We start from the raw sequence: 22531 nt of genomic DNA on the forward strand, positions 1-22531 counted from the left end.
ACTATCCAAAACAGGAAAGTAGGATGTAGCTACACACAGGTCAAAAGAGGGGGAAAAAAACAATATGTTTCACACGACTTCAGATTGGGACAGAGATTCGCTTTACTGCAGGACAACAACCCTAAAAATACAGCCAGAACTACAGTGGAATAGCATAAATCAAAGTGCAGGAATGGTCCAGAGCTAACACTTTAAAATTGATGCTAACCGGTACTCTCCATCCAATATGACTGAGATTGCCTTGCGCCCCCCCAAAAAAGGTCAAACCTTTCAGCCTCTAGGCATACAAAACATTTTCAGCTCTAATTATTCCACAAACTACTTAATTACAACATCTGAATACAAATATATGTAACATTTTCAGAATTTTATTCATAAAAAATTTGAAAATTATGGGTAATTTCCTTTCCTCTTCCTAATTTTGAGCTACTTTTTCACCTGAACCACCAACAAAATACAAAATTAAATTTGTGCTTGTAACATTTGAAAAAAGTGAACAAGTTCCAGGGGTATGAATTGTTCTGCAAGGGTCTAAAGTTATCAAAAACCCACCACACTTCTTTCTGTTCTGGTTTTTGGGACAGTGAAGGCATGAGGAAAAAATGTTTTGTTTCAATATCTTTCTCTTGACAAGTTGAGGAAAATGCACATTTCAATTTCATCCATCATCCCTTTATCTCTTTGGAGACAAAATATATTCAGTAGATATTTTTTATATTCAATATTTACTGAATAGATGTATTCAGTAAATTTTAAAAAGTTCATATTTCTTCAATAATAATTCACTGAGACAGATTAATTACACAGTGATGTTAAGCTTTTATTTCAGTTAATTATGATGATTTTCCATTTAAAGCGAATCAAAATACAACATATTTAGATTAGAACATTAAGTCAGATTGATAAAAAATACAGAAATGTGGAATTAAAAGGATGTTTAGCACATAGGTTGGCTCAACTCATTTTCACTGTCCAAAATGGGCAAAGGTCAAGCAGTAGTGTTTTTCCAACAGGTATTTTTACAACATGCAAAACTAAAATACAACATAAAAATATATAGATTAGTTTTAACTGATGCCGTGGCCTCAGCATTTGAGAGGTACTAAGCTGAGTTCACTTTAAGGGACTGTTTGCATTTTTAAAATATTAAAACTGATCACTGATGATCCTAACCAAAATGAGTGATACACAGATGTTTAAAAATTGACTTTCTAACATTCAGATTTCAATTGGCGGTGAATTCTTGCATGTAGGAAGTCAACCTATTACTGACACCTGCTGTCATTTAAGAGACACTACATGCTACAATTTTTTTTTATGCATTTTCTGTCATAAAAAGAACCCTACCAAATAATAAGCTACGCTATAGTACTTTGGAGGACCAATCCTGACATAATTAAAAATGCAGAAATACATTTTTCACAACCCAAAGTATCTTTAACTTGTTCTAGTTTAAAAACTAAAACACTATAATATTATATCAATTGGAGAATATTTGAAACCAACCGTGTGATTTGTGAAACTTCAACAATGGCTGATTTCCATGCTTTTTTCTTTCTTTCTTTCTTTTTGCACCTGGGCCACTTTAGGACTGGCCCAGCTACAAAACAAACTGTTGTAACCTAAACAAGTTTGATCTGATGTTCTGAAACACTCAAGTGTGACCAGCAGGCCAACAACAGGAAACCAGGAAGGGGAGAAAACTTTTCCACACCACTGAAGGTCTAATTTATGAACTCATCTTGATCAAGAGGTTTCATGAGGCAGCTGTTTAACTGCAGCCACCTCAAGAGTCTGTGGGACTTGTCTGGAATAAAGTAAAAATGTATCATATCTAAAATAGGGGCAGTAACCTATGGAAAAGGATTAGAGCTACTGGGAAAAAAAATCTGACTCTTTTCTAAAAATTCTGACATTTCTCTCAAAATTCAAAACGTTTTGAGTTTTTACAAACAACTTCTCAGTTGTAAAAGGAATCATGGGGGAGCATTGTGACGACATGCTGAAGGGGGAGTTTCTTAGAGACACAGGTCAATATCAAGGCGTCAGGATAGGGCTGTGAAGCAAAGTCATATTTCTTTAATTTCTGAAATATACAAAAATTTATCACAAGAGAAACGCTAAAACCAACAACTAATCAAATATTTTACAGTCGACTGCAGCTTTGCAGTTTGTTTATTCATAACTAAGCAACTTCCCTGTTAGCGTGGATTTTCATGTGTGCATTTAAGTTCGATTTTTGTGTAAACCTGTGTCCACAAAGATAACAACAGAAAGGTTTTTGACCTGTGTGGATTCTCGTGTGTTTCTTTAAACTTGATTTCCCTGTAAATCTTTGTCCACAGAGATTACAATGGAAAGGTCTCTCTCCAGTGTGGACGACCATGTGTTGTGCTAAATGTCCTTTTTGAGAAGATCTATATCCACAGATGCTGCAACAGTAAGATTTCTCTCCTGTGTGGACTCTCATGTGTCTGGTTAGACATGTTTTCAGGCTAAATCTTTGTCCACAGACATCACAACAGAAGGGTTTCTGTCCGGTGTGGAGCACCACGTGTTGCGCCAAATGTCCCTTTTGAGAGAATTTACGGCCACAGAGATCACAGCAGTAAGGTTTCTGTCCTGTGTGGACTCTGATGTGTCTGTTTAGACTTGATTTTGTGCTAAATCCATTTCCACAGAGAACGCAACAGTAAGGTTTAGGTTCCCTGTGGATTCTCATGTGTGCGTTTAAAGTTCGTTCATGACTGAACATTTTTCCACAGTCTTCACAGTGAAACTTTTCTCCTGTCTGGACTTCTAAGTCCACGATTTCCTTCTCTTTCAATCCACTGTCACCCAAGGAGCTTAAATGTCCCGTTTCTGAATCTGCCATATGTCTCTGGAAAGAATAACAACGGAAAAGTTGTTCGGTAATTTCAGAGACGCTTAAAACTCGGTCAACAAGGTCTTCCTCTGACTCAGGAGCTCTACTCTCCTTCCATTCACTGCCCATGTTTTTAGTTTTCAGTCCAGAGTCTGACAAGTGTGTCAGCTCAGAGACGGGGTACTTTACATCATCATCGTCCTCTTCATCCCTCTCAGTGTCTTCGGGCTCTAAGGAGTTGAAACCATCCCCATGATCTTCTATCTTGATGGATTCCCATTCATCGTTCTCTTCTGGAAACGCTCTGTATTTAATTTGGTCTTGATAAAACTGCGAGAGCAGAGGGGGATGTTCATCATCTTCTGTCTTTATGGCAATAGCAGTGATTGGAAACTTGAAGGTATCAATCTTCTCCTTCCCACTGAACTGCCCTCCCCACAGACTAATGCAGATTCCCTCCTGTTCCTCTTTTACGTGGTGGGGCTCTGGGTCATACAGGTCAACACAAGGTTTGTGGTCATCAGAAGTTTCTTCTTTAACTACCATTAACTGTTGAACATCTGCAAGAAACATTGAAGCACATTACACATTTTAGAAAGTATTCAGACTGCATCGCAGACTTTCACGTTACGTGACTCACTAAACATTTCTCGGTTTAAACATTTTTTTTGACATTGGCAACTATTAAATAATCCTCAAACAAAAGATAATAAAAGAAAATTCAAGCTGCAAGCAGCACTGAGCGGCTCTCGCAGTCGAGTGCCTCTCTGACCGTGTAGCCACCACAGGGACTAGTTTGGGCGAAGTCCGACCTTCATAGACAAAAGCTATGGTCACTTCCTGTTTTACACAGTGAATTGCAACTAATTGTCAACACTGTGGCAACCACAAAAAGTCCACGAGTATCACGTTTCACAGGTCAGAAACAAGTTTTAATTGAAAAGAAAAATAGAGAGGTAGAGGAAGGTAGGTTAGTTGTGCTAGCTTGACTTTGATAACCTTTACATGTACATGTGCTGCAGAATTCAGCTTGTTTCGGTTCAGTTAAAAAAAATAACCAACACGCCTACGTTCTGACATGTAAACATTTCATCAGGTGTTTAAATTAGCTAATCAAACACAGATGTGTTCAGATGGTCATTTACTAATAACCGCAAAATAACCATCAAGCTTCAAAACATAATATTGTAACAAACTGAATATTCTGTTCTTGGTGTGGGAAATGTTTGCATATTTTTTTGGTGTAATCTTTACAAGAAAGTGGAATGTGAATGTGTTGTGTGCTGGTTTGTGTTGACACAAAGAAACTGATAGAGCTTGTGTATGGAACTTGTTCCTTTTGTGTGTGTGTGGGTGTGTGTGGGTGTGTGTGTGTGTGTGGGGGTGTGTGTGTGTGTGTGTGTGCCCTGTTCAGCAATGTGGAATATTTAAAATATGTAACTTTAACGTGATGTCAAATTCATTTTACACAAGAGAGGAATGCAGATGGAGAGCAGGCAGTGAAGTAGCTAAGGATCTACCATTTGGGGGGGAAAAAAGATACTATTTGCACAGTTTACGCCTCCTCCAGACATTTTAATGAAGGAAAGGGAAAAGGTTATAACAGAGTGCCAAAGGTAATAACTGGAGATGTGGATTTAAAATCTATATCTGAGGTCAGAAAGAGCGGAGTTTGCTTGATAGTGGTGTGACAAAAAAAATAAAATTACATAAGAAATCTGATTCTCAAGACCACGATCAAAAACTATTTCACTATATTCCAAAATCCAATTTTAAACATAAAATAAATCAGCTGTATGTCAGCCTCCATTTTTTTTTAACTAGCTACTGTTTTTTTTAACCTGTACTGTCTGGCATTCTGGCAGACAGTACTAGAAAGTAAATGTATGGAAGGCACCAAAACAAGCAGGAAACTACAAAAGTGAAAGAGAGAAAGATTCAACCAGCCTCATCTTCATTGAAGACAAACATTCAGACTGATTTTAGTCTTTTTTGTTTTCCAAATTCCTGGGACAACTGAGCTTGACATGAGCTCCAGAAGAAACACTTTTTAAATACTGAACTTTACAGAAAAAGTATCCTTGCCATAAATAAAGTGTACATGTTAGAACAGGCCAATGTACTGCCAGTGAGAACATAGTGTTTACTATATATTAACTTTTTCCATTTGTGAAACTTCAATCAAAGGCAATATTAATGCTTCTTTTTGGTTTTTTGGTTTGTTTTTCATCTGGATCACACTAGAACTGGTCCAGCAAAAAGCAAAAAAAAGACAAGTTCTCCTGTGTTTGTGCGGTTAGGGGTCTCTAATTTGATTAGCCTAATTGTAAAGGCTAATAAAATACCACTATCAACCAATCATATATTTTTCGCTTTTTCCTGCAGGCGACATGCGCAGTACAGTGGACGCTGACGTAGAGTGACGTCAACTGATAATCCCTCAATAAAACACTTTATTGATACTGCTTGGTTTCAAGCAGGACTACAGTAACCTTTGTCAAAAGAACACATTAATGCATTTTATACATGTCGCTGAAGACACTGTATGCAAACTTGACAACATTTTTCTTTAAAGAATTTAGTACGAGTCGCGGGAGACCAGCGGCCTATGCGTGGTCAGTCTATCCGAGGCCAACACCAGCCGATCGGTGCTAATGGACAACAGAGGAAGTAGGTAATCAAGTGGGTGACCAGCCTGTCCAAAGCTAGATACCGGTTGCTCAGTTACTGGTACCGAGCTAACAGAAATCAGATCCGCGAGAAGGAAGTAGCCACCGATGGGTGCACAATATCCCAGAAGCTAATCCACCTTAAAATCGTTTCTAGGCAACAGCTGACACATATATAAATAGAAAAAATATACAAACCTAATCTGTGTAGTAGAACCTTGGGGTTGAAACGAGCCTCCATGGTGGCTTTCAAGGTCGCTACGTTGGTGTAATTCACTGGGTTCAAGCCAGCCTTCGGTTGGTTTGGACCCGCGAGACGGCAAAACAAAAGCGTTAACGGTGCCTTCGTTTACAAATGCCTTTCAAAATAAAAGCACGCTTCCGGTTCACGGTTGATTCCAGAGTCGCGGTAAGAAAGGACGTTTAAGAGGGGCTTTCAAAGTAAAATACTTCCTGTTCGTGTGTTAGTGGCTGGAAATGAAATTTATGCATATGAATGTGAATCAATAAATTGTTTTTAAAAGCTAATGTATCTAGAAAGATATGCAATATCTTCAAGTCCATTTTGGTGATGCTTAACATTTGATTATTCAGAATCTTTCTAATCCCAGGTCAGGCTGAGACAATACAAATTCCATTCCAAAATACTTTATTGATCTTAAAGGGAAATTAAATTGTCCTCCGCTTTACAATTTTACAACTGATCTGATGTGGAATTACATCCCTGAGTGGTTCTTATTCCTGTTCTTATTAGAGACTTCTCTTCCTCCAGAATGACAAGGGAACTGCTCTAAAGGACACCCAGTAAATCTCCAACATCTGATGTGGAGTTTTAACATGGAAACCATTCAGAAGAGGACATTTTAGCTATATTCTATTATTTTCCTCCCCCTATATTAACTTTGTGGTTGTATTCTGCTAAATAAGGAGTATAATATGCAATGATTTAATTGAGAGCTCAGAATTCGGTTTCCAATTAACAGAGATACTCAGTTATTTGATTTTAATACAGCTTTGAGGCTTAATTTGAACCATGATTAGAACACATAAAACTATTTGTGACTTTTATGAAATAATACAATGATCATAGTAGTAAAATTACAATAGATTTAGCCACATATTTTTCATTTAGAGGATCAGAGGTCAGTAAAAAATGTCCTGTTTTGCAATTCTACATCAGTTCTGGATGGCATTTGCTGTGTGTCACCACTAGGGTGACTCTGTCACCGTGAAGTGAGAGAAGTCACTGGAAAACTCTGTTACAAGCTGCTGATGTAGACAGATTTCAGTTACTGTGATTCAGTTACTTATTGCTGGAAAACTTTGTTTTCCAGCAATAAGCATGTCAACTCATCACTCATTCATTTTTAATTCCTTTGTTTTGTTTTTTAATTATTATATTAGTTTTATTTATCTACATATTGCCAGGTTCTGGGAGCGTTGTTCTGTGTGCTCGATTTTCTCCTACTCTCTTCCCTGCAATTTCCACCAGAGGGCGCCCCGGAGCCAGGTGATGCAAATCATAGACATGAATAGACGCATCATAGACATGAATAGACGCTTCATAGAGCGGGTCGGCCGGTTCCTGCGATACGTCACAGCGTCCGCCATATTGAATGTGGCCTATGTGCCAGTAAGCTAACACAAGTATATGGACCGAACTTCAGAAAGTGCCGTTCTACAAAGTATTTTAAGTTAATACCTGTAATTGACACCTTTTCTCACACACACCAATATATTTGGTAATCAAATAATTGACTAAAGACAGAGTTCCTAACTTTTGATGTGATTATTTAATTGTTTTGGTGGATTTCTGAATAAAGAGCACAATGTTTTTATTTGATAGACATGATTCTGATCATTTTTATATTGACATTGATGAACAGACACACACTTTTAGTGTTTTATTAAAGAACATATTTACATGATTCCATAATTTAATGTGCATGTAATGTTTCAAGACAAGAAAAAAAATTATTTTCTTGTATTTATTTTTTTTAATATATTATTGATAAATGACTTGATTTATCAAAGTCATTGTCACTTGACAATGACTTTGATAAACCAGTCATTGTCAAACATTGAACTACATATTTTTCTTACTTTTTCCCAGAAAAAAATATTTATTACAGTATGTCAACTCCACTATTGACAGCAAAGAGGGAAAATATTTCTAATAGAGTAAATTATTTTATTTCATTACATAAGCTGTATTAATATACTATTTCAGATTGAGATAGATTAATCTTTAATATTTATCTAATATTTCAGCTTCATAATTCTCTAAACATCATTTACGCTCTCTCAGTACCAACAATTACAGCCACTACACTCCTTATTTAGTTGTACCGTTCTAATCTTACACTCCAAACAGAATGCTGGACCAATTGTAATTCTCTGTCTCCTGAAACAACTCTCTGCTGACACAATTCATTTATTTTCTATGCAGTGCATCTGGAAAGTATTCACAGCAATTCGCGTTCACCACATTTTATGCAACAGTCTTATTCTAAATTGTATTTAATTCATCTCTTTCCTCGAAATTTTACACTTTTATTATTATTATTATTATTTTTATTTTTTTTTTATTTTTTATTTTTTATTTTTTTTATTTTATTGTTTTGTTTGTTTTGTTTGTTTTGTTTTGTTTTGAGGGGGGTGTATATAGTTAGCGTCCCGATCCACACTCCATTCCAGTAGATGGCGGTAATGCACATCTAAAAGTTGTTTGCCAACCGCCATAAAAAAGGAAAAGAAGAAGAAGAAGAAGAAATTTTACACACATATCCCACTATGACGATGTGGAAAAACGTCAGCCGGAAAAGCTGTCACTACGTCAGCCACTACTGTTTTACAGCGGCAGCTGTTTTGTGCTTGCTTTCTGTCCACCATAGACCCCGGAACAATTCCTGCACCGTAACGGTTGCTATCCGGGCATATTAGTTGAGCACTCATCCTGGCTGTCTGAGGTTTCCCTAGTCAACAGAAAAATGCAGGTAAGGTATAATAAAGGGACGATTGCCACAACTTTTTATGCAAGTTGTGCAAGTTTAATGGTTTAGGACCCATAGCAAGCCAACTCGTAGACAACAGTTAGCAGTAGCTAACGTTGCCTAACTTTTTTGCGCATGTTTACGCCCAGTTCTCTTATAGACCCTTTTCACAGTGACGTCAGACAATGGCCGCCATAACTCAAAACTGGGTATCTTTACTTCCGGTGTGATTTTGCCTTGGGAACCAAGCTGAAAACTTCCCGCATTCTCATAATCTTAAGGATATAATAAAAGGTAAGTTTAATAATAACAGCATTTAAGTGTTAGATAGCTGTTACTAATCATTGTAAATTCACCATTCTCTATCTGTGTATAAAATAAACAGCCTCCGATCGGAGAGTAAACCACCTAGCAGCAGCTTTAGCCACATTTAGGAAAAATATACTCTCTGTCAGCGCTGTAACGTTTAGAGGTTCACTTTCTGTGTTTTATAAAACAGTGTTTACGTGCTAGATAACCGTTATCAGTCATTGTCAATTTACCATTCTCCAACTGTATTCAAAGGAACCAGCTTCCGATCATGAGTAAACCAGCTAGCAGCAGCTTTAGCCACAGTTAGGAAACATATACACCGCCGCCTGTCAGTGATGTAACGTTTAGAGGTTCATTTTCTGTATTAATGGAAAATAAAGGGCAGCTTCCAACAACGTTACTGGATTTGAAATACGAACTCGTTAGATTATTCGTTACCGAAAAAGTGGTCCGATTAAAGACATTACAAAGCAGCGGCGGCACCGGACATCTCTGCTTATAACAAACAAATCCCTATTTTATGGGATGAGTGGCAACTCCAGTCTATAATTTAATAATCTGATCAAGATTAGAGCCTAAAACGTTATAGTTCAAAAACAGTAAAAAGTTCTGGTTAAGGAACAGTTATGTCACGTAGTTAGCTAGCTAACAAAATTCACTAATGCTAAGCTAACGGTTACGCAAAACAAAAATACCTACCTTCATAGTCAAACAGGTATTGTTCGGTGAAGAATTTGTAGCCTTTGTCTAATTTAGATTTTTTTGTCAGAGAGAACTGGTTTGCAAATCGTGATATATCTTCAAATCTTATTTTAGGCAAATGTTTTAGAGACTGTGTAAACTCCATGCTCCGGTGATCTGTCTGATCAACATATGCTGTCAGATTTATACATCTCTCTCTCTCTCTCTCTCTCTCTCTCTCTATATATATATATATATATATATATATATATGTCATATATATATATATATATATGACATATATATATATATGAAATAGACAACTTTATCATTACTTACTATGTACACCGGAACTAAGGATACACAGCTTCGAGCCAAAACGGAAGTTGTGTGACGTCATGTGAAAAGGGTCTATTGGCAGCCCAGGGAAAGGAGCTGGAGTCATTTTATATCTCACAAGCCACAGTCTAATTTGTCTTGGCCGCATATAAAGTTATACAGCTCTGGGCTCTTTTGTGTAGCGTGGACACCATCGAAAGAGCCAAGTAATCAGTACTTTGCGTATTATCTTCTTGGTCAAGCACGTCCGAGCAATAGACTGGAAGTAAGCGACGCCGGATACCAGATACCGGATAGGATACCAGTAAACGGCGTTACATATAGGAACAGCATTACCAAGGCTTAAATTCGTGTTTAAGGCTTTCTCTACTCTCCGGGAGAATTAATTCAGAGTCTAGCATTAACACATCTTATAAAAATAGTCACATAATTTGTGTAAATTTAAGAAAAATAGTATTTGTTAATATGATGCCAGAGTAAATATGGTCAGATAAGCAGTGCTGAATCGAATGTGCTGAAGTATAGCAGCAATTCTGAATGTAGTTTAGATGTTTTGTTGTTCACGTTCAGGTGTTGTAAAGAGAAAAATGTGTATGTACATTTGCACACCTATATTTTATTGTTGCATTTCAAACTTTGTGCAAATGGTATTATGTTTTCTTTGTGTGAGATTGACAACGTTTTATGTTTGTGACACACAAATGAATTCTATTGAATGCATTTAAAGTCCTTAACATCAAGCTTGATCTTACTTTCAGGGCCAACACATAGTTTAATAAAACTTAATTGTTAGTAGCCCACTTACACAGTCCTATTCGACAGACTCGCGTTGGAAAAAGCTCACATTGGACATGAATGACGTTGCCAAAAATCCAATATGTCACATAGACTAAGTGCAGAAGGAAAACGAAAATAGAAATATACCACACGTGATATCGTCATTGCAAGATATTCTAATGGCATGCAGCCCAGGTGTGAAAGTTTTGATGTTGATCTGGGGACAGAATCTGTGCTCTGAAGCCACAGTGGAGTCTGGAAGCATCCCTTCAGCCAAAGGTTTGAAATCAGGGAACATTTCTCTAATTGAAGAAATCAGATTTCAGCAGCAGGAAAAGGTCATTAAGCGAGGCTGAGATGATAATAAAGTTTAACTTTGCCTACAATATCACAAAAGAAGAACATTCCTTCTCTAAGTTTAAGTCTTACATAATTTTTCATAATAAAATTTTTAATTTTATCAGAAAAATAGCTTGAGTGCAATGAAATGTCCCATTTGAGGTGTTCATAAGACATTTATTTGACATAACGCATAAGTATTTGCACTTGTCATTTAGATTTTGTTTTAGCATTTTATCATTTATTGTTTCTTGATGTTTTAAAGTTTAGATTTCAGCTCACGGAAGCACTTTAAACACCTTTTCAATAAATTACCAGTGTTGTAGATTTGTGTTTCACACGGAGAACTTTACTAGATTGTTTACAAGTTAATATTGCCTTTCAAATTCAAAGTCAAAAATTCTCTATCAAATGTTGCAGTAACTCATAATTCTTCAATTATTTACAAGCAATGAGAAAAAAAATCAATACATGTCATGTTCCGTGTTTTTCTGTGTATTTATTTCAAGTTTCTGTGTCTCTGAGTCTCCATGTTGTCCTGTCTCCCCTTGATTGTTCCCAGGTGTTTCTCCTCCCCGTAATTACCCTCTGTGTGTATTTAATCCCACTTGTGTCCTTTGTTCCTCGTCGGGTCCTCGTCGCGTCATTCTGTCTGCCTGTTCGTTTTGCCACGCGTGTATTCTGTTGCTACCGGTGTGAGCCCTGGCTTAAGCTCAGTCTTGTGGACCGTTTGGAGCATTATTTATCATTAAAACAACCATCTTTCTCTCTTACCTGGGTCTCAGCGTCCGCCTCCACCACCACTCCCACAACACTTTATGACAATACATGGAAAAACTGCAATGATTAAAGCGATCCAGTAAAAACTTGTGTCTACCTAAGAAATAAAAAAAGTACAAAAGTTATTCTGGAACCCTGATCAGGGTAGACTTGATTGAATGTCCAGGAGTCTATCATGTTGCATGTCAAGGGACCAAATTATCCATTAGCTGTAGAACGAGGAAAATACTAATGTCTATAAAATTCATTGTTGATATCTGTTGTATTCCAATCATTGATTATTTTTCTTCTCTTTTAAACAGAACCCTCCGAATCAAGAACTCATCCACCCATCATGCCATGACTGAAGCTGTGACTAGTGGCCCAAGTGGACCTTCAGGTATACTAACTCTATAACACAAGGAACTTTGATTGTTCCCTTTGGCCGTTATAATATGAAGTGCATGTTTTTGGTGTCTTGCATCATAAGACACCTTAATGAGGCATGCCCACCACCCCAAAAATGATCTCTGGTCCATTCTGGCTCCACCACTTTCTGGACCCTGTTAGACCACATCAGACCTGGTCCAGTGGCTGTCCTAGACACCACACACCTGGCTTTTCTCAACTCGTGTACCTTTTTAAGCTGTCCATCTAATTCTCCAAGACATCCTCAAGATTGAAAACGATTGCAAAAATGCTAACGTGAATAGGAAGGCGGAAATCCTTGGCTGAACAGCTTGTACAAGCAAGGTTGTTAGAACACAGCTTGCTCAAACCAATATCTCCTGTAGGACTGATCAACACATCACATCAGTAGCCATTGCTTGTAGGTGTCCCTATAAGAAATGGTTAAACTGAGAAAAAGCTTGGTGAGTCACTAAAGTCACTCAGTCCAGGCTGCAGTGTAAATACTTTCTAATGTGCATAATGTGTTTTAATGTTTTGTGCAGGTGATAAGCAGATGGTGGTGGTTAAAGAAGAAGCTCCTGAAGACCCCACACCTTGTGCTGATCTGCCTGACCCAAAGCTCCTCTACAGTCATGGAAAAATGTTTTGAGAATGATTCAAGTGTTAATATTTACAAAGTCTACTGCTTCAGTTTTTATAACGGCAATTTGCATATACTCCAGAATGTTATAAAGAGTGATCAGCGTAACAGCAATTAATTGCAAAGTCAATATTTGCCTAGAAAATGAACTTTATCCCCCAAAACACATTTCAACTTCATTGCAGCCCTGCCTTAAAAGGACCAGCTAACATCGCTTCAGTGATTGCTCCATTAACACAGGTGTGGGTGGTGATGAGGACAGGGCTGGAGATCAATCTGTCATGATTAAGTAAGAATGACACCACTGGACACTTTAAAAAGAGGCTGGTGCTTGGCATCATTGTTTCTCTTCTGTGAACCATGGTTATCTCGAAAGAAACACGTGCAGTCATCATTGCACTGCACAAAAATGGCCTAACAGGTAAGGAAATCGCAGCTAGAAAGATTGCACCTCAGTCAATAATCTATCGCATCATCAAGAACTTCAAGAAGAGAGGTTCCATTGTTGCCAAAAAGGCTCCAGGGCGCCCAAGAAAGACCAGCAAGCGCCAGGACCGTCTCTTAAAAGTGTTTCAGCTGCGGGATCGGGCTACCAGCAGTGCAGAGCTTGCTCAGGAATGGCAGCAGGTAGGTGTGAGTGCATCTGCACGCACTGTGAGGCGGAGACTCTTGGAGCAAGGCCTGGTCTCAAGGAGGGCAGCAAAGAAGCCACTTCTCTCCAGGAAAAACATCAGGGACAGACTGATATTCTGCAAAAGGTACAGGGAGTGGACTGCTGAGGACTGGGGTAAAGTCATTTTCTCTGATGAATCCCCTTTCCAATTGTTTGGGACATCTGGAAAACAGCTTGTTCAGAGAAGACGATTTGAGCGCTACCACCAGTCTTGTCTCATGCCAACTGTAAAGCATCCTGAAACCATTCATGTGTGGGGTTGCTTCTCAGCCAAGGGAGTCGGCTCTCTCACAGTCTTACCTAAAAACACAGCCATGAATAAAGAATGGTACCAGAATGTCCTCCGAGAGCAACTTCTCCCAACCGTCCAAGAGCAGTTTGGTGATGAACAATGCCTATTCCAGCATGATGGAGCACCTTGCCATAAAGCAAAGGTGATATCTAACTGGCTCAGGGAACAAAACATAGAGATTTTGGGTCCATGGCCTGGAAACTCCCCTGATCTTAATCCCATTGAAAACTTGTGGTAAATCATCAAGAGACGGGTGGACAAACGAAAACCTAGGAATTCTGACAAAATGCAAGCATTGATTGTGCAAGAATGGACTGCTATCAGTCAGGATTTGGTCCAGAAATTGGTTGAGAGCATGCCAGGGAGAATTGCAGAGATCCTGAAGAAGAGGGGTCAACACTGCAAATATTGACTTGCTGCATTAACTCATTCTAACTGTCATTAAAAGCTTTTGTTACTCATAATATGATTGCAATTGTATTTCTGTATGTGATGACAACATCTGACATACACACATGAAAACCAGAGGGCAGCAGATCATGTGAAAATATAATATTTGTGTCATTCTCAATACTTTGACCATGACTGTACATAAAGGAGGAACAGGAGGGAGTGTTCATTAGTCTGGGTGGAGAGCAGCTCTGTGAGAACGAGGAGATTCATGCCTTCAAGTTTTCAGTCACTGCTACTGCCATAAAGAGTGAGGATGATAAACATTCCCCTTTGCACTCACAGCTTTATCAAGACCAAATTAAAGACAGAGAGCCTCCAGAAGAGAACAATAGCAGATAACCAATCATGACAGAAGGTCATGGAGATGGTTCCAACTTCTTAGAACCTGAATGGAAGGAGAGTAGAGCTCCTAAGTCAAATAAAAACTTTAACAAGCCTTTTAGCTCCTCTGATGTTGCTGAAGAATTTGTTCATTGTTCAGTAATTTCCCTGCTGGGATGAATAAAGTACTTCTATTCTATTGTCTCTCCAGAAACACAGATTCCGAAATGGGGCCAACCTCGCTGGAGAATAAGGAATGTTTGACTGAGAAGAAAAATATGTACTCACGAAGGAAAGTCCAGACAGAATTGAAGCTTAACTGTGAAGACTTTGATAAAACATTCACCGGAAAAGAAGCTTTAACAAGGCATAAGAAGATCCACACAGGACAGAAAGATCTTTGTTGTGACCTTTACAGAGTCAGATTCAGCTGCAAATCATATTTAAACGCACATGTGAGGATCCACACAGGACAGAAACCTTTCCGTTGTGAACCTTGTGGACACAGATGCAAGCAGAAGTCACATTTAAACACACACATGAGAAACCACACCGGAGAGAAACCTTTCTGCTGTGATATCTGTGGTAATAGATTTGTCAAAAAATCGTGTTTAAACAGACACATGAGAATTCACACAGGAGAGAAACCTTTCTGTTGTGTTGTCTGTGGACAAAGATTTGGCCGAAAATCACATGTAAGTACGCACATGAGAATTCACACAGGAGAGAAGCCTTTCTGTTGTGAACTTTGCGGACGTGGGTTCAGCGGAAAATCACACTTAAACACACACGAGAATTCATACAAGAGAGAAGCCTTTCTGTTGTGATCTCTATGGACACACATTTACTGAAAAATCTAGTTTAACCAAACACATGAAATTTCACACAGGGCAGAAACTTTTCTGTTGTGATGTCTGTGGACAACTATTCACCGTAAAATCTAGTTTAAACACATACATGAAAATCCACACTGGACAGAAACCTTTCTGTTGTGATTTCTGTGGACAAAGATTTGTCCAGAAATCACTTTTAGACCGACACATGAGTATCCACACTGGACAGAAACCTTTCTGTTATGATCTCGGTGGACAAAGATTTGTCCAGAAATCACTTTTAGACCGACACGAGTATCCACACTGGACAGAAACTTTTCTGTTCAATCAATCAATCAAATTTTATTTGTATAGCACATTTCAGCAGCAAGGCATTTCAAAGTGCTTTACATCATAACAAACACAGAATCACAATGCAATATAGAATCAATCATTAAGTTACATCAATAAATTTGTAATTGATTACATTTCAAATACAATTCTAAACAGGTGGGTTTTCAGTTGAGATTTAAAAGAAGTCAGTGTTTCAGCTGTTTTACAGTTTTCTGGAAGTTTGTTCCAAATTCGTGGTGCATAGATGCTGAAAGCTGCTTCTCCTCGTTTGGTTCTGGTTCTGGGGATGCAGAGCAGACCAGAACCGGAAGACCTGAGAGGTCTGGAAGGTTGATACAATAAAAGCAGATCTTTAATGTATTGTGGTGCTAAGCCGTTCAGTGATTTATAAACTAACAACAGTATTTTAAAGTCTATTCTTTGAGCTACAGGGAGCCAGTGGAGGGACTTTAGAACTGGTGTTATGTGCTCTATCTTTCTGGTTTTAGTGAGAACGCGAGCAGCAGCATTCTGGATCAGCTGCAGTTGTTTGATTAATTTGTTGGACAGACCTGTGAAGACGCTGTTGCAATAATCAATACGACTGAAGATGAACGCATGGATGAGTTTGATCTTTGTGGACAAAGATTGTTGTGATCTTTGCGGACAAAGATTTAGCCGAAAATCACATTTAAATGCACACGACAATCCACACAGGACAGAAACCTTTCCATTGTTATATCTGTGGACATAGATGTAGCCTGAAGTCAAATTTAACTAAACATATGAGAATCCACACAGGACAGAAACCGTTTCGGTATATGTCTGTGGACAAAGTTTTAGCCTGAAGTCAAGTTTAAACAGGCACATAAACATCCACACAGATCAGAAATCTTTCTCTTGTGATATTTGTGGCCAAAAATTTAACCGAAAGTCACATTTAAACACACATATGACAATCCACACAGGACAGAAACCTTTCCATTGTTATATCTGTGGACATAGATGTAGACTGAAGTCAAATTTAACTAAACATATGAGAATCCACACAGGACAGAAACCGTTTCGGTATATGTCTGTGGACAAAGTTTTAGCCTGAAGTCAAGTTTAAACAGGCACATAAACATCCACACAGATCAGAAATCTTTCTCTTGTGATATTTGTGGCCAAAAATTTATCCGAAAGTTACATTTAAACACACATGTGACAATCCACACAGGACAGAAACCTTTCTGTTGTGAACTTTGTGGACACAGATGTAATATAAAATCAAATTTAAATGCACACATGAGAATCCATACAGATTCTACAAATATTTAAACTGCACACCTGCAGTTGGCTGTAATATATGTATCCGTTGCTATGAAAGGTCATCACTTGTTGGTTTCTGCATTTCTCTCGTGGTTAAGAATGTTATTTTAGTCTTAAAGCATTTTGTGAATTTGTTTGCAGTTGCATAACTGGCGGTTTCTTATCCAGTCATGTTTTATTCACTGTCTCGTCTATGGGTCAGGTTGAGTTACTGTCAAGTGTGCAGGTGCATGTAAGTAGGGTTTTGTTGTTTCAGATATATAATTAGAGCACATCACTGTCACTGAGTTGACCATGAAATCCACTGTATACAAGAATATCCTTGTGTCGAAATAAATTCAGCTGAATCTTTGACCAAAGTGGATCAGTGACAGGTAGGCCTGTCGAGATAAACGATAAATCAATTAATAGTACGATAAATTAAAACTATCGACGTCATTGTAATTATCGGCTTTATCGTCTCTTCCGGCCTTTTTCTCTTTCTGTTGATGACACCGAATGAAAAAAGGCTCAACTCCAGTGCTCTCCACTGACCCTCCCTTCCTCATTTCCTTAGTGTAATGAGGAACGATCTTAGAGCTGTCGGACCATTTTCAAAAGCTGACAGACCACAAAATAGCCGACAGAAATCCTAGGTATAACGGTTCGATCAGGTTCGATCCTGCCGTGTGTGATGCCCACGGGTGTGTGCTCACAATAGAGAAATGTTTAAGGAAATGCGTCAAAGTGTAAAGATATCGAAAGAGTTTTGTTGTATTTCGGAGCCAGCAGTGGCTAGAGGGAGTAGCTAACATGCTGTGATGGTAGTTGGTTAGCACACTGTAGCGGCAGATAATAGCGGGATATGTAGATCAGGCTCCAGGGTTTATTTGTGTTCTAAACAATGGTGAAAAGTTAAATTGTGATGTCATGCATTCACTTAATTAAAGTAGTTTGAATTCTAATATAGTTATGCCAGTTTACAATAACTTTAGATACATGTTGTACTTTTAACAGTCGTCTCTTTCCTCTTTTAGTAAATGGTTCCATCACAATATATATTTCACAAGTATGAAAACATTAAAGGGTGAATCTCTGACACTTTTTTTTTAACATCAGAATGTCCTTTTCTACAATATCAACTATGAAGCAAATCAGTGTTTATAGATAGCTGATCCTTATGGTTAAAGAATTAAAAATAGTAACTGTTCTGGAGGTTTATTATTCGCATCTGACAAATGCTGAGTAATTTTAAAATGTCCAACAGCTGATACATCTGTGGAAGCTGACAATAGGCGTCTCCTATCTGGTTGGGGTGGCAACCCCAGCCTCAAAACAAGCATCCACAAAAGAAATCAGCAAAACATGCAACACAACAAGCCCAAATGAATCCAAAATAAATAAATAAAAAGCACTGCAAAGTAAATACCAAAATATCACACATCTACATAAATCAAAAAATAAACACAGCAAAGAATTATTCATGCAACTAACTCAACATTCCCTTTTGCCACATCCCCCCACACCTTTATAAGGGTGGTCCCTGGACTAATTCAGTCTCTATAACTGGCAGGACATTGTCCTCTTGCCCATGTGTAGAGTGACATATAGACATATATGACACATACATAGACATAGTTCAGGTTCTGCATGTAAAAGACCTTACATTTGCTCCTTCCTTGGGGGGCTGGGCTAATAGGCATAATTTTATGAACCCAAATAATAAATGTTCTGAGTTAAAAAAATTTTTATGAAAGCACTGCTCATGAATCCTGCAATCCTGCCAGCAACGCCAAATTCTGTGGCCCCCCGAGCGGTGCTAATAATAAGTGAACAAAAATTTAAATGACCAGCATCACCACCTAGGTAAACTAGGACTACTAAAAAGGTAATAACCCTGGGGGTGAGCAGTGCTTTTGAAACTAGTTATAGTTCACAACAAGTTATTACAATTAATTCAATAAAAATGCAGTGTGCAAATGTGAAGGCAGCACAATGCATAAAAGCAGAGTCTTAGGTAAAAAAGGAGCATGGACTTTTCGCTGCCTGCGCAGCATTCCTTGGCGGCCTTGACCTCTGGCGCTTGACCCTCCGAAGATCACCCAGTGCTCGATTCTCCCTAGGTCGGTTCTCCTCGGGGGGCCTCCGCCGGCGATCACTCGGCGCCCAAATCCTCTGGTGCTCAAATCCTTCGGTGATCACCCAGCGCTCGATTCTCACCAGTTGGCGTTCCGCAGAACCTCGACTTCCAGGGATCCCCAACACTCGGTCCTCCGCCCTTGTCACAGACCTGGACAACGTCTTTCATCCACGAGCCACCAAGGCTGGGTGGCAGGCTCCACAATCAAATGCGCTTTACAACCCCACTTGTGTGCTCCTAGTCCAGCTGCTCCACCGATCGGCTTGTCTCCGACTGCCAGCCACGTCCCTCTGCCCTTTCCTTCATTATCCTGCCCATTCTTGATCACCTGCTTTTTTTAATTTCCCCATCTTGGCTTTCACGCCGCTGCAGTTGATAGAAAACACTTGGGCTGACACTAGGCCTTTATAATCTTGTCGGGGTGGCAACCCTGGCCTCAAAACCAATATCCACAAAATAAATCAGCAAAACATTCAACACAACCCGAAATGAATCCCCCCCCAAAAAACTTAATCTTGCTGCTTGTTTTCATTCTGCTGTTTTTACTGGAAGAAATCCAGAACAAAATCTTCTCATTATTTTATGCCCAGCTTAATAATTTGACTCCGAAACATTATGTAACTTTAAGATATTGTGTCCACAGTTCTTCTGGTCTCACTGATGGGATTTTTGCAATGTTTGTATCTTACACAACTTTGATGTTTTTGCTCACTGAGAAGAAACAGAACATTTCTTCAGCGTTTCATGTTTCCCTGCTGTTCCAAAAAAAAAAAAAAACGGAGAAAAGAAGGAATTCGGCACCCCCCTCCACTTCTCTCTTGCACAACAGCCTCCTAATTTATGTTTTCTTTTTTTCGGGAGGAAGGCTTTAAAAGATCCGTTTCTGGTTTTGGGGGTTAGTTACAACAGCACCATGGTGTCGGATAAACAACCAGCTGTTGGGGTTGCTCTTTTTCTAATTGCCCTCATTTCCCATGGTGAGTTTAAAGACTTTTTACAGATGTACGTCTGCGTTATTGCCGTGTTTTGAATCATTTTAAAAGCTGTGAAATATCCCATCAGGTGAGGGTATAATCGGTGGCAGAGAGGCAGCGCCACACTCTCGACCCTACATGGCCTCCATCCAGGTACCAGAGGGCAACACGCTGAAGCATGAATGTGGGGGATTTGTGGTTGCAGATCAGTGGGTGATGACTGCAGTACACTGTATGCCGAACGGGTGAGGGAACTTTCTTCTAACCACCAAACAGGCAGGGAAGACGTTATGTTATTTTATTATGTGTTTTTGTTTTCTTCTTGTGGAGGAATTTGCTCTGCGATTTTGAGCAACTATAATTTGTTTGAATAGTTGCTTATTTTCTTTTTCAATATCTTTGTCCTTGTACAGTGCAAATGGAAGGAAGGTGGTGCTGGGCGTCCACTCTCTGAGTGAAGCTGAAGATACAAAGCAAACCTTTGACATCATGGAACTACACAACCATCCCGACTTCAGCATAGAAAATTATGATAATGACATTGCTCTAATCAAGGTAAGCCTAACATTTTTGTGTCAGTTTTGTTTGATGTAGATCGGAATTGATCAATTATTTTACATTCATCAGGTCAAATACAGAAACGTTTATTTTTTATATTTTATTAGAAGCATTAAAACTAAGAACTCCCATTTATTTTTTTGGTCAATAATAACATCAACCAACAGCATTTTTTGATGCACTTCCGTGAGTTCAATACATGTGATGATGTATTGAGGGCCATTGTAGATGGCAATAAAAAAAAAGTAGGAGTAAATTTCAGATTTTTTTTTGGCAGATTAATCTAATACATTTTCTTGAAAAAACTCTGAGCTTCAAAAGTTGAACATTTTAGATTTCCTGAAGTGGCCAATTTTCAACTTTGGAAATCATAGATTTTTTTTCCCTAGAAAATTTCTGAGATTAATCTCAAAATTTTTGTTTTTTTCTGGCAAATTTTCAACTTTTGAAACTCAGAAATGTAAGTTTTCTTCTAGAAAATCTTTTGAGTTTAAACTCAAAATTTATGAGCTTTTTTCCTCCTTTTATTTCTGTCTAGAATGGCCCTAATATGCCGTTCTAAATTTATGCTTTGACATACACGTACAGTGATTCCATAAATCCTTACATTCCAGTTGTACTCGTACCAGCTAGTAACCATGTAAATCTCTGTGTTGTAATATTACAACATATCTATTTAAAATAATTTTAAACAACCATTACGAATGCGTTTTTTATTTATTTTATTTCTGGCTTTCTACTCATTCTTAGATTGAACTCTATTGTTCCATCTTGGAACGATATTGCGTAGATTTGCTTTGGGCGATCGTTACAATGTCTAGAACACGCTGACTTACGTAATTTTTTGTGCAACACTTGTCCAAAATGTAAATAAATTTAACATTAAAACAAACAAAAAAAAAAACACAATTTGAAAACATAATTTAATCTCACCATGTCAAATAAAAACACATAAATGTTTTGTGATATTTTCGTAGTTGGACCGACCATTCAACGCCTCTGATGCCATCAGGGCCGTTGAACTGCTGCGAGCCGGAGGCACAAACCCCGACACGGGCGCGGCGGTGGAGACGGCTGGCTGGGGGTCGCTGGACAACCTGGGGTCAAGGCCGGACAAACTCAAAGAGGTGGTGATCGAAGTGATCAACCGGGTTAAATGCAGACGCACCGACTACTTCGGCAGAAAGTTCACCAACAACATGATATGTGCTCACAAAGTCTGCCGAGAGGACTGTGTTCATGGAATGGAAGACAGCTGTGATGTAAGTTGTAGCTTTTACCCCCCCCCATGCTTAAATCAAAACAAAAACATTTAAGATTTCTTCAGTAACATTTTAATAACCCCATAATCTCCCAAAATAAAAAATAAAAAATACATTTAGCGACTCTTACCTGCTTAATTTCCATTTCTTTAGGGCGACTCTGGTGGTCCTCTGCTTTACAATGGCGTCGCCGTTGGCATCACCTCCAATGGAGGGAAAAAGTGCGGCCAAATTAAAAAGCCCGGAGTTTACACCATCATCTCCCACTTCACCGAGTGGATAGACAACACCATGGGCACTCAGCCGGCTGCAGCTCCACAGGAAGCAAGTTAGAGTTCACACAAAGCAACAGTGTTGGACCACGAGGTTATGAATTCTGACTCTAGCACTGTGAACATACTGCAAACATGTATAATCTCATTAATTTCACCCGTGTATCTCACCTTTTTTATTTTTTTTAAAACAAAGAATAAAGTTTTGTCACCGTCTCATGTTTGTTCCAAACATATGCATGTCCATTCAGCTTTCTTTCGCATACGGATGAAAACAGAGGTGAAATTTTAAATAACGTTCAAATTGCTCTGCTGGTAACATGATGCTGTGAGGACAGACTTTTATTTTTTAAGGATGAATCACT

At 38.6% G+C, this 22531-nt stretch overlaps 2 protein-coding genes and 2 long non-coding RNA genes across 5 annotated transcripts; 3 read left to right on the forward strand and 1 right to left on the reverse strand.

The window, feature by feature from the left end:
* Positions 1–795: 795 nt before the first annotated feature.
* LOC116709114 (gastrula zinc finger protein XlCGF57.1-like) lies at positions 796–5900 on the reverse strand. The gene is made up of 2 exons (XM_032547463.1): positions 5734–5900; positions 796–3426 (listed from the first exon to the last, which is right to left on the reverse strand). Exons 1-2 carry the CDS (start codon positions 5774–5776, stop codon positions 2186–2188), a joined length of 1284 nt encoding a protein of 427 aa, XP_032403354.1. The 5' UTR covers positions 5777–5900; the 3' UTR covers positions 796–2185.
* On the forward strand, positions 4096–7378 carry LOC116709116 (uncharacterized). The gene is made up of 2 exons (XR_004336822.1): positions 4096–5536; positions 6964–7378. It is a non-coding gene; the product is annotated as an uncharacterized LOC116709116 (long non-coding RNA).
* Positions 7379–8310: 932 nt separating this feature from the next.
* On the forward strand, positions 8311–13410 carry LOC116709115 (uncharacterized). 2 transcript variants are annotated; one of them, XR_004336821.1, is made up of 3 exons: positions 8311–8531; positions 12059–12135; positions 12689–13410. It is a non-coding gene; the product is annotated as an uncharacterized LOC116709115 (long non-coding RNA). The 2 variants fall into 2 exon arrangements; XR_004336820.1 differs by having other exon boundaries at positions 12075–12135.
* Positions 13411–19923: 6513 nt separating this feature from the next.
* cfd (complement factor D (adipsin)) lies at positions 19924–22402 on the forward strand. Its single transcript, XM_032548017.1, has 5 exons — positions 19924–20077; positions 20163–20319; positions 20488–20629; positions 21610–21894; positions 22048–22402. Exons 1-5 carry the CDS (start codon positions 20014–20016, stop codon positions 22225–22227), a joined length of 828 nt encoding a protein of 275 aa, XP_032403908.1. The 5' UTR covers positions 19924–20013; the 3' UTR covers positions 22228–22402.
* Positions 22403–22531: the final 129 nt, after the last annotated feature.

Source organism: Xiphophorus hellerii, chromosome 19, assembly GCF_003331165.1.
Source record: "Xiphophorus hellerii strain 12219 chromosome 19, Xiphophorus_hellerii-4.1, whole genome shotgun sequence".
Taxonomy (NCBI): domain Eukaryota; kingdom Metazoa; phylum Chordata; class Actinopteri; order Cyprinodontiformes; family Poeciliidae; genus Xiphophorus; species Xiphophorus hellerii.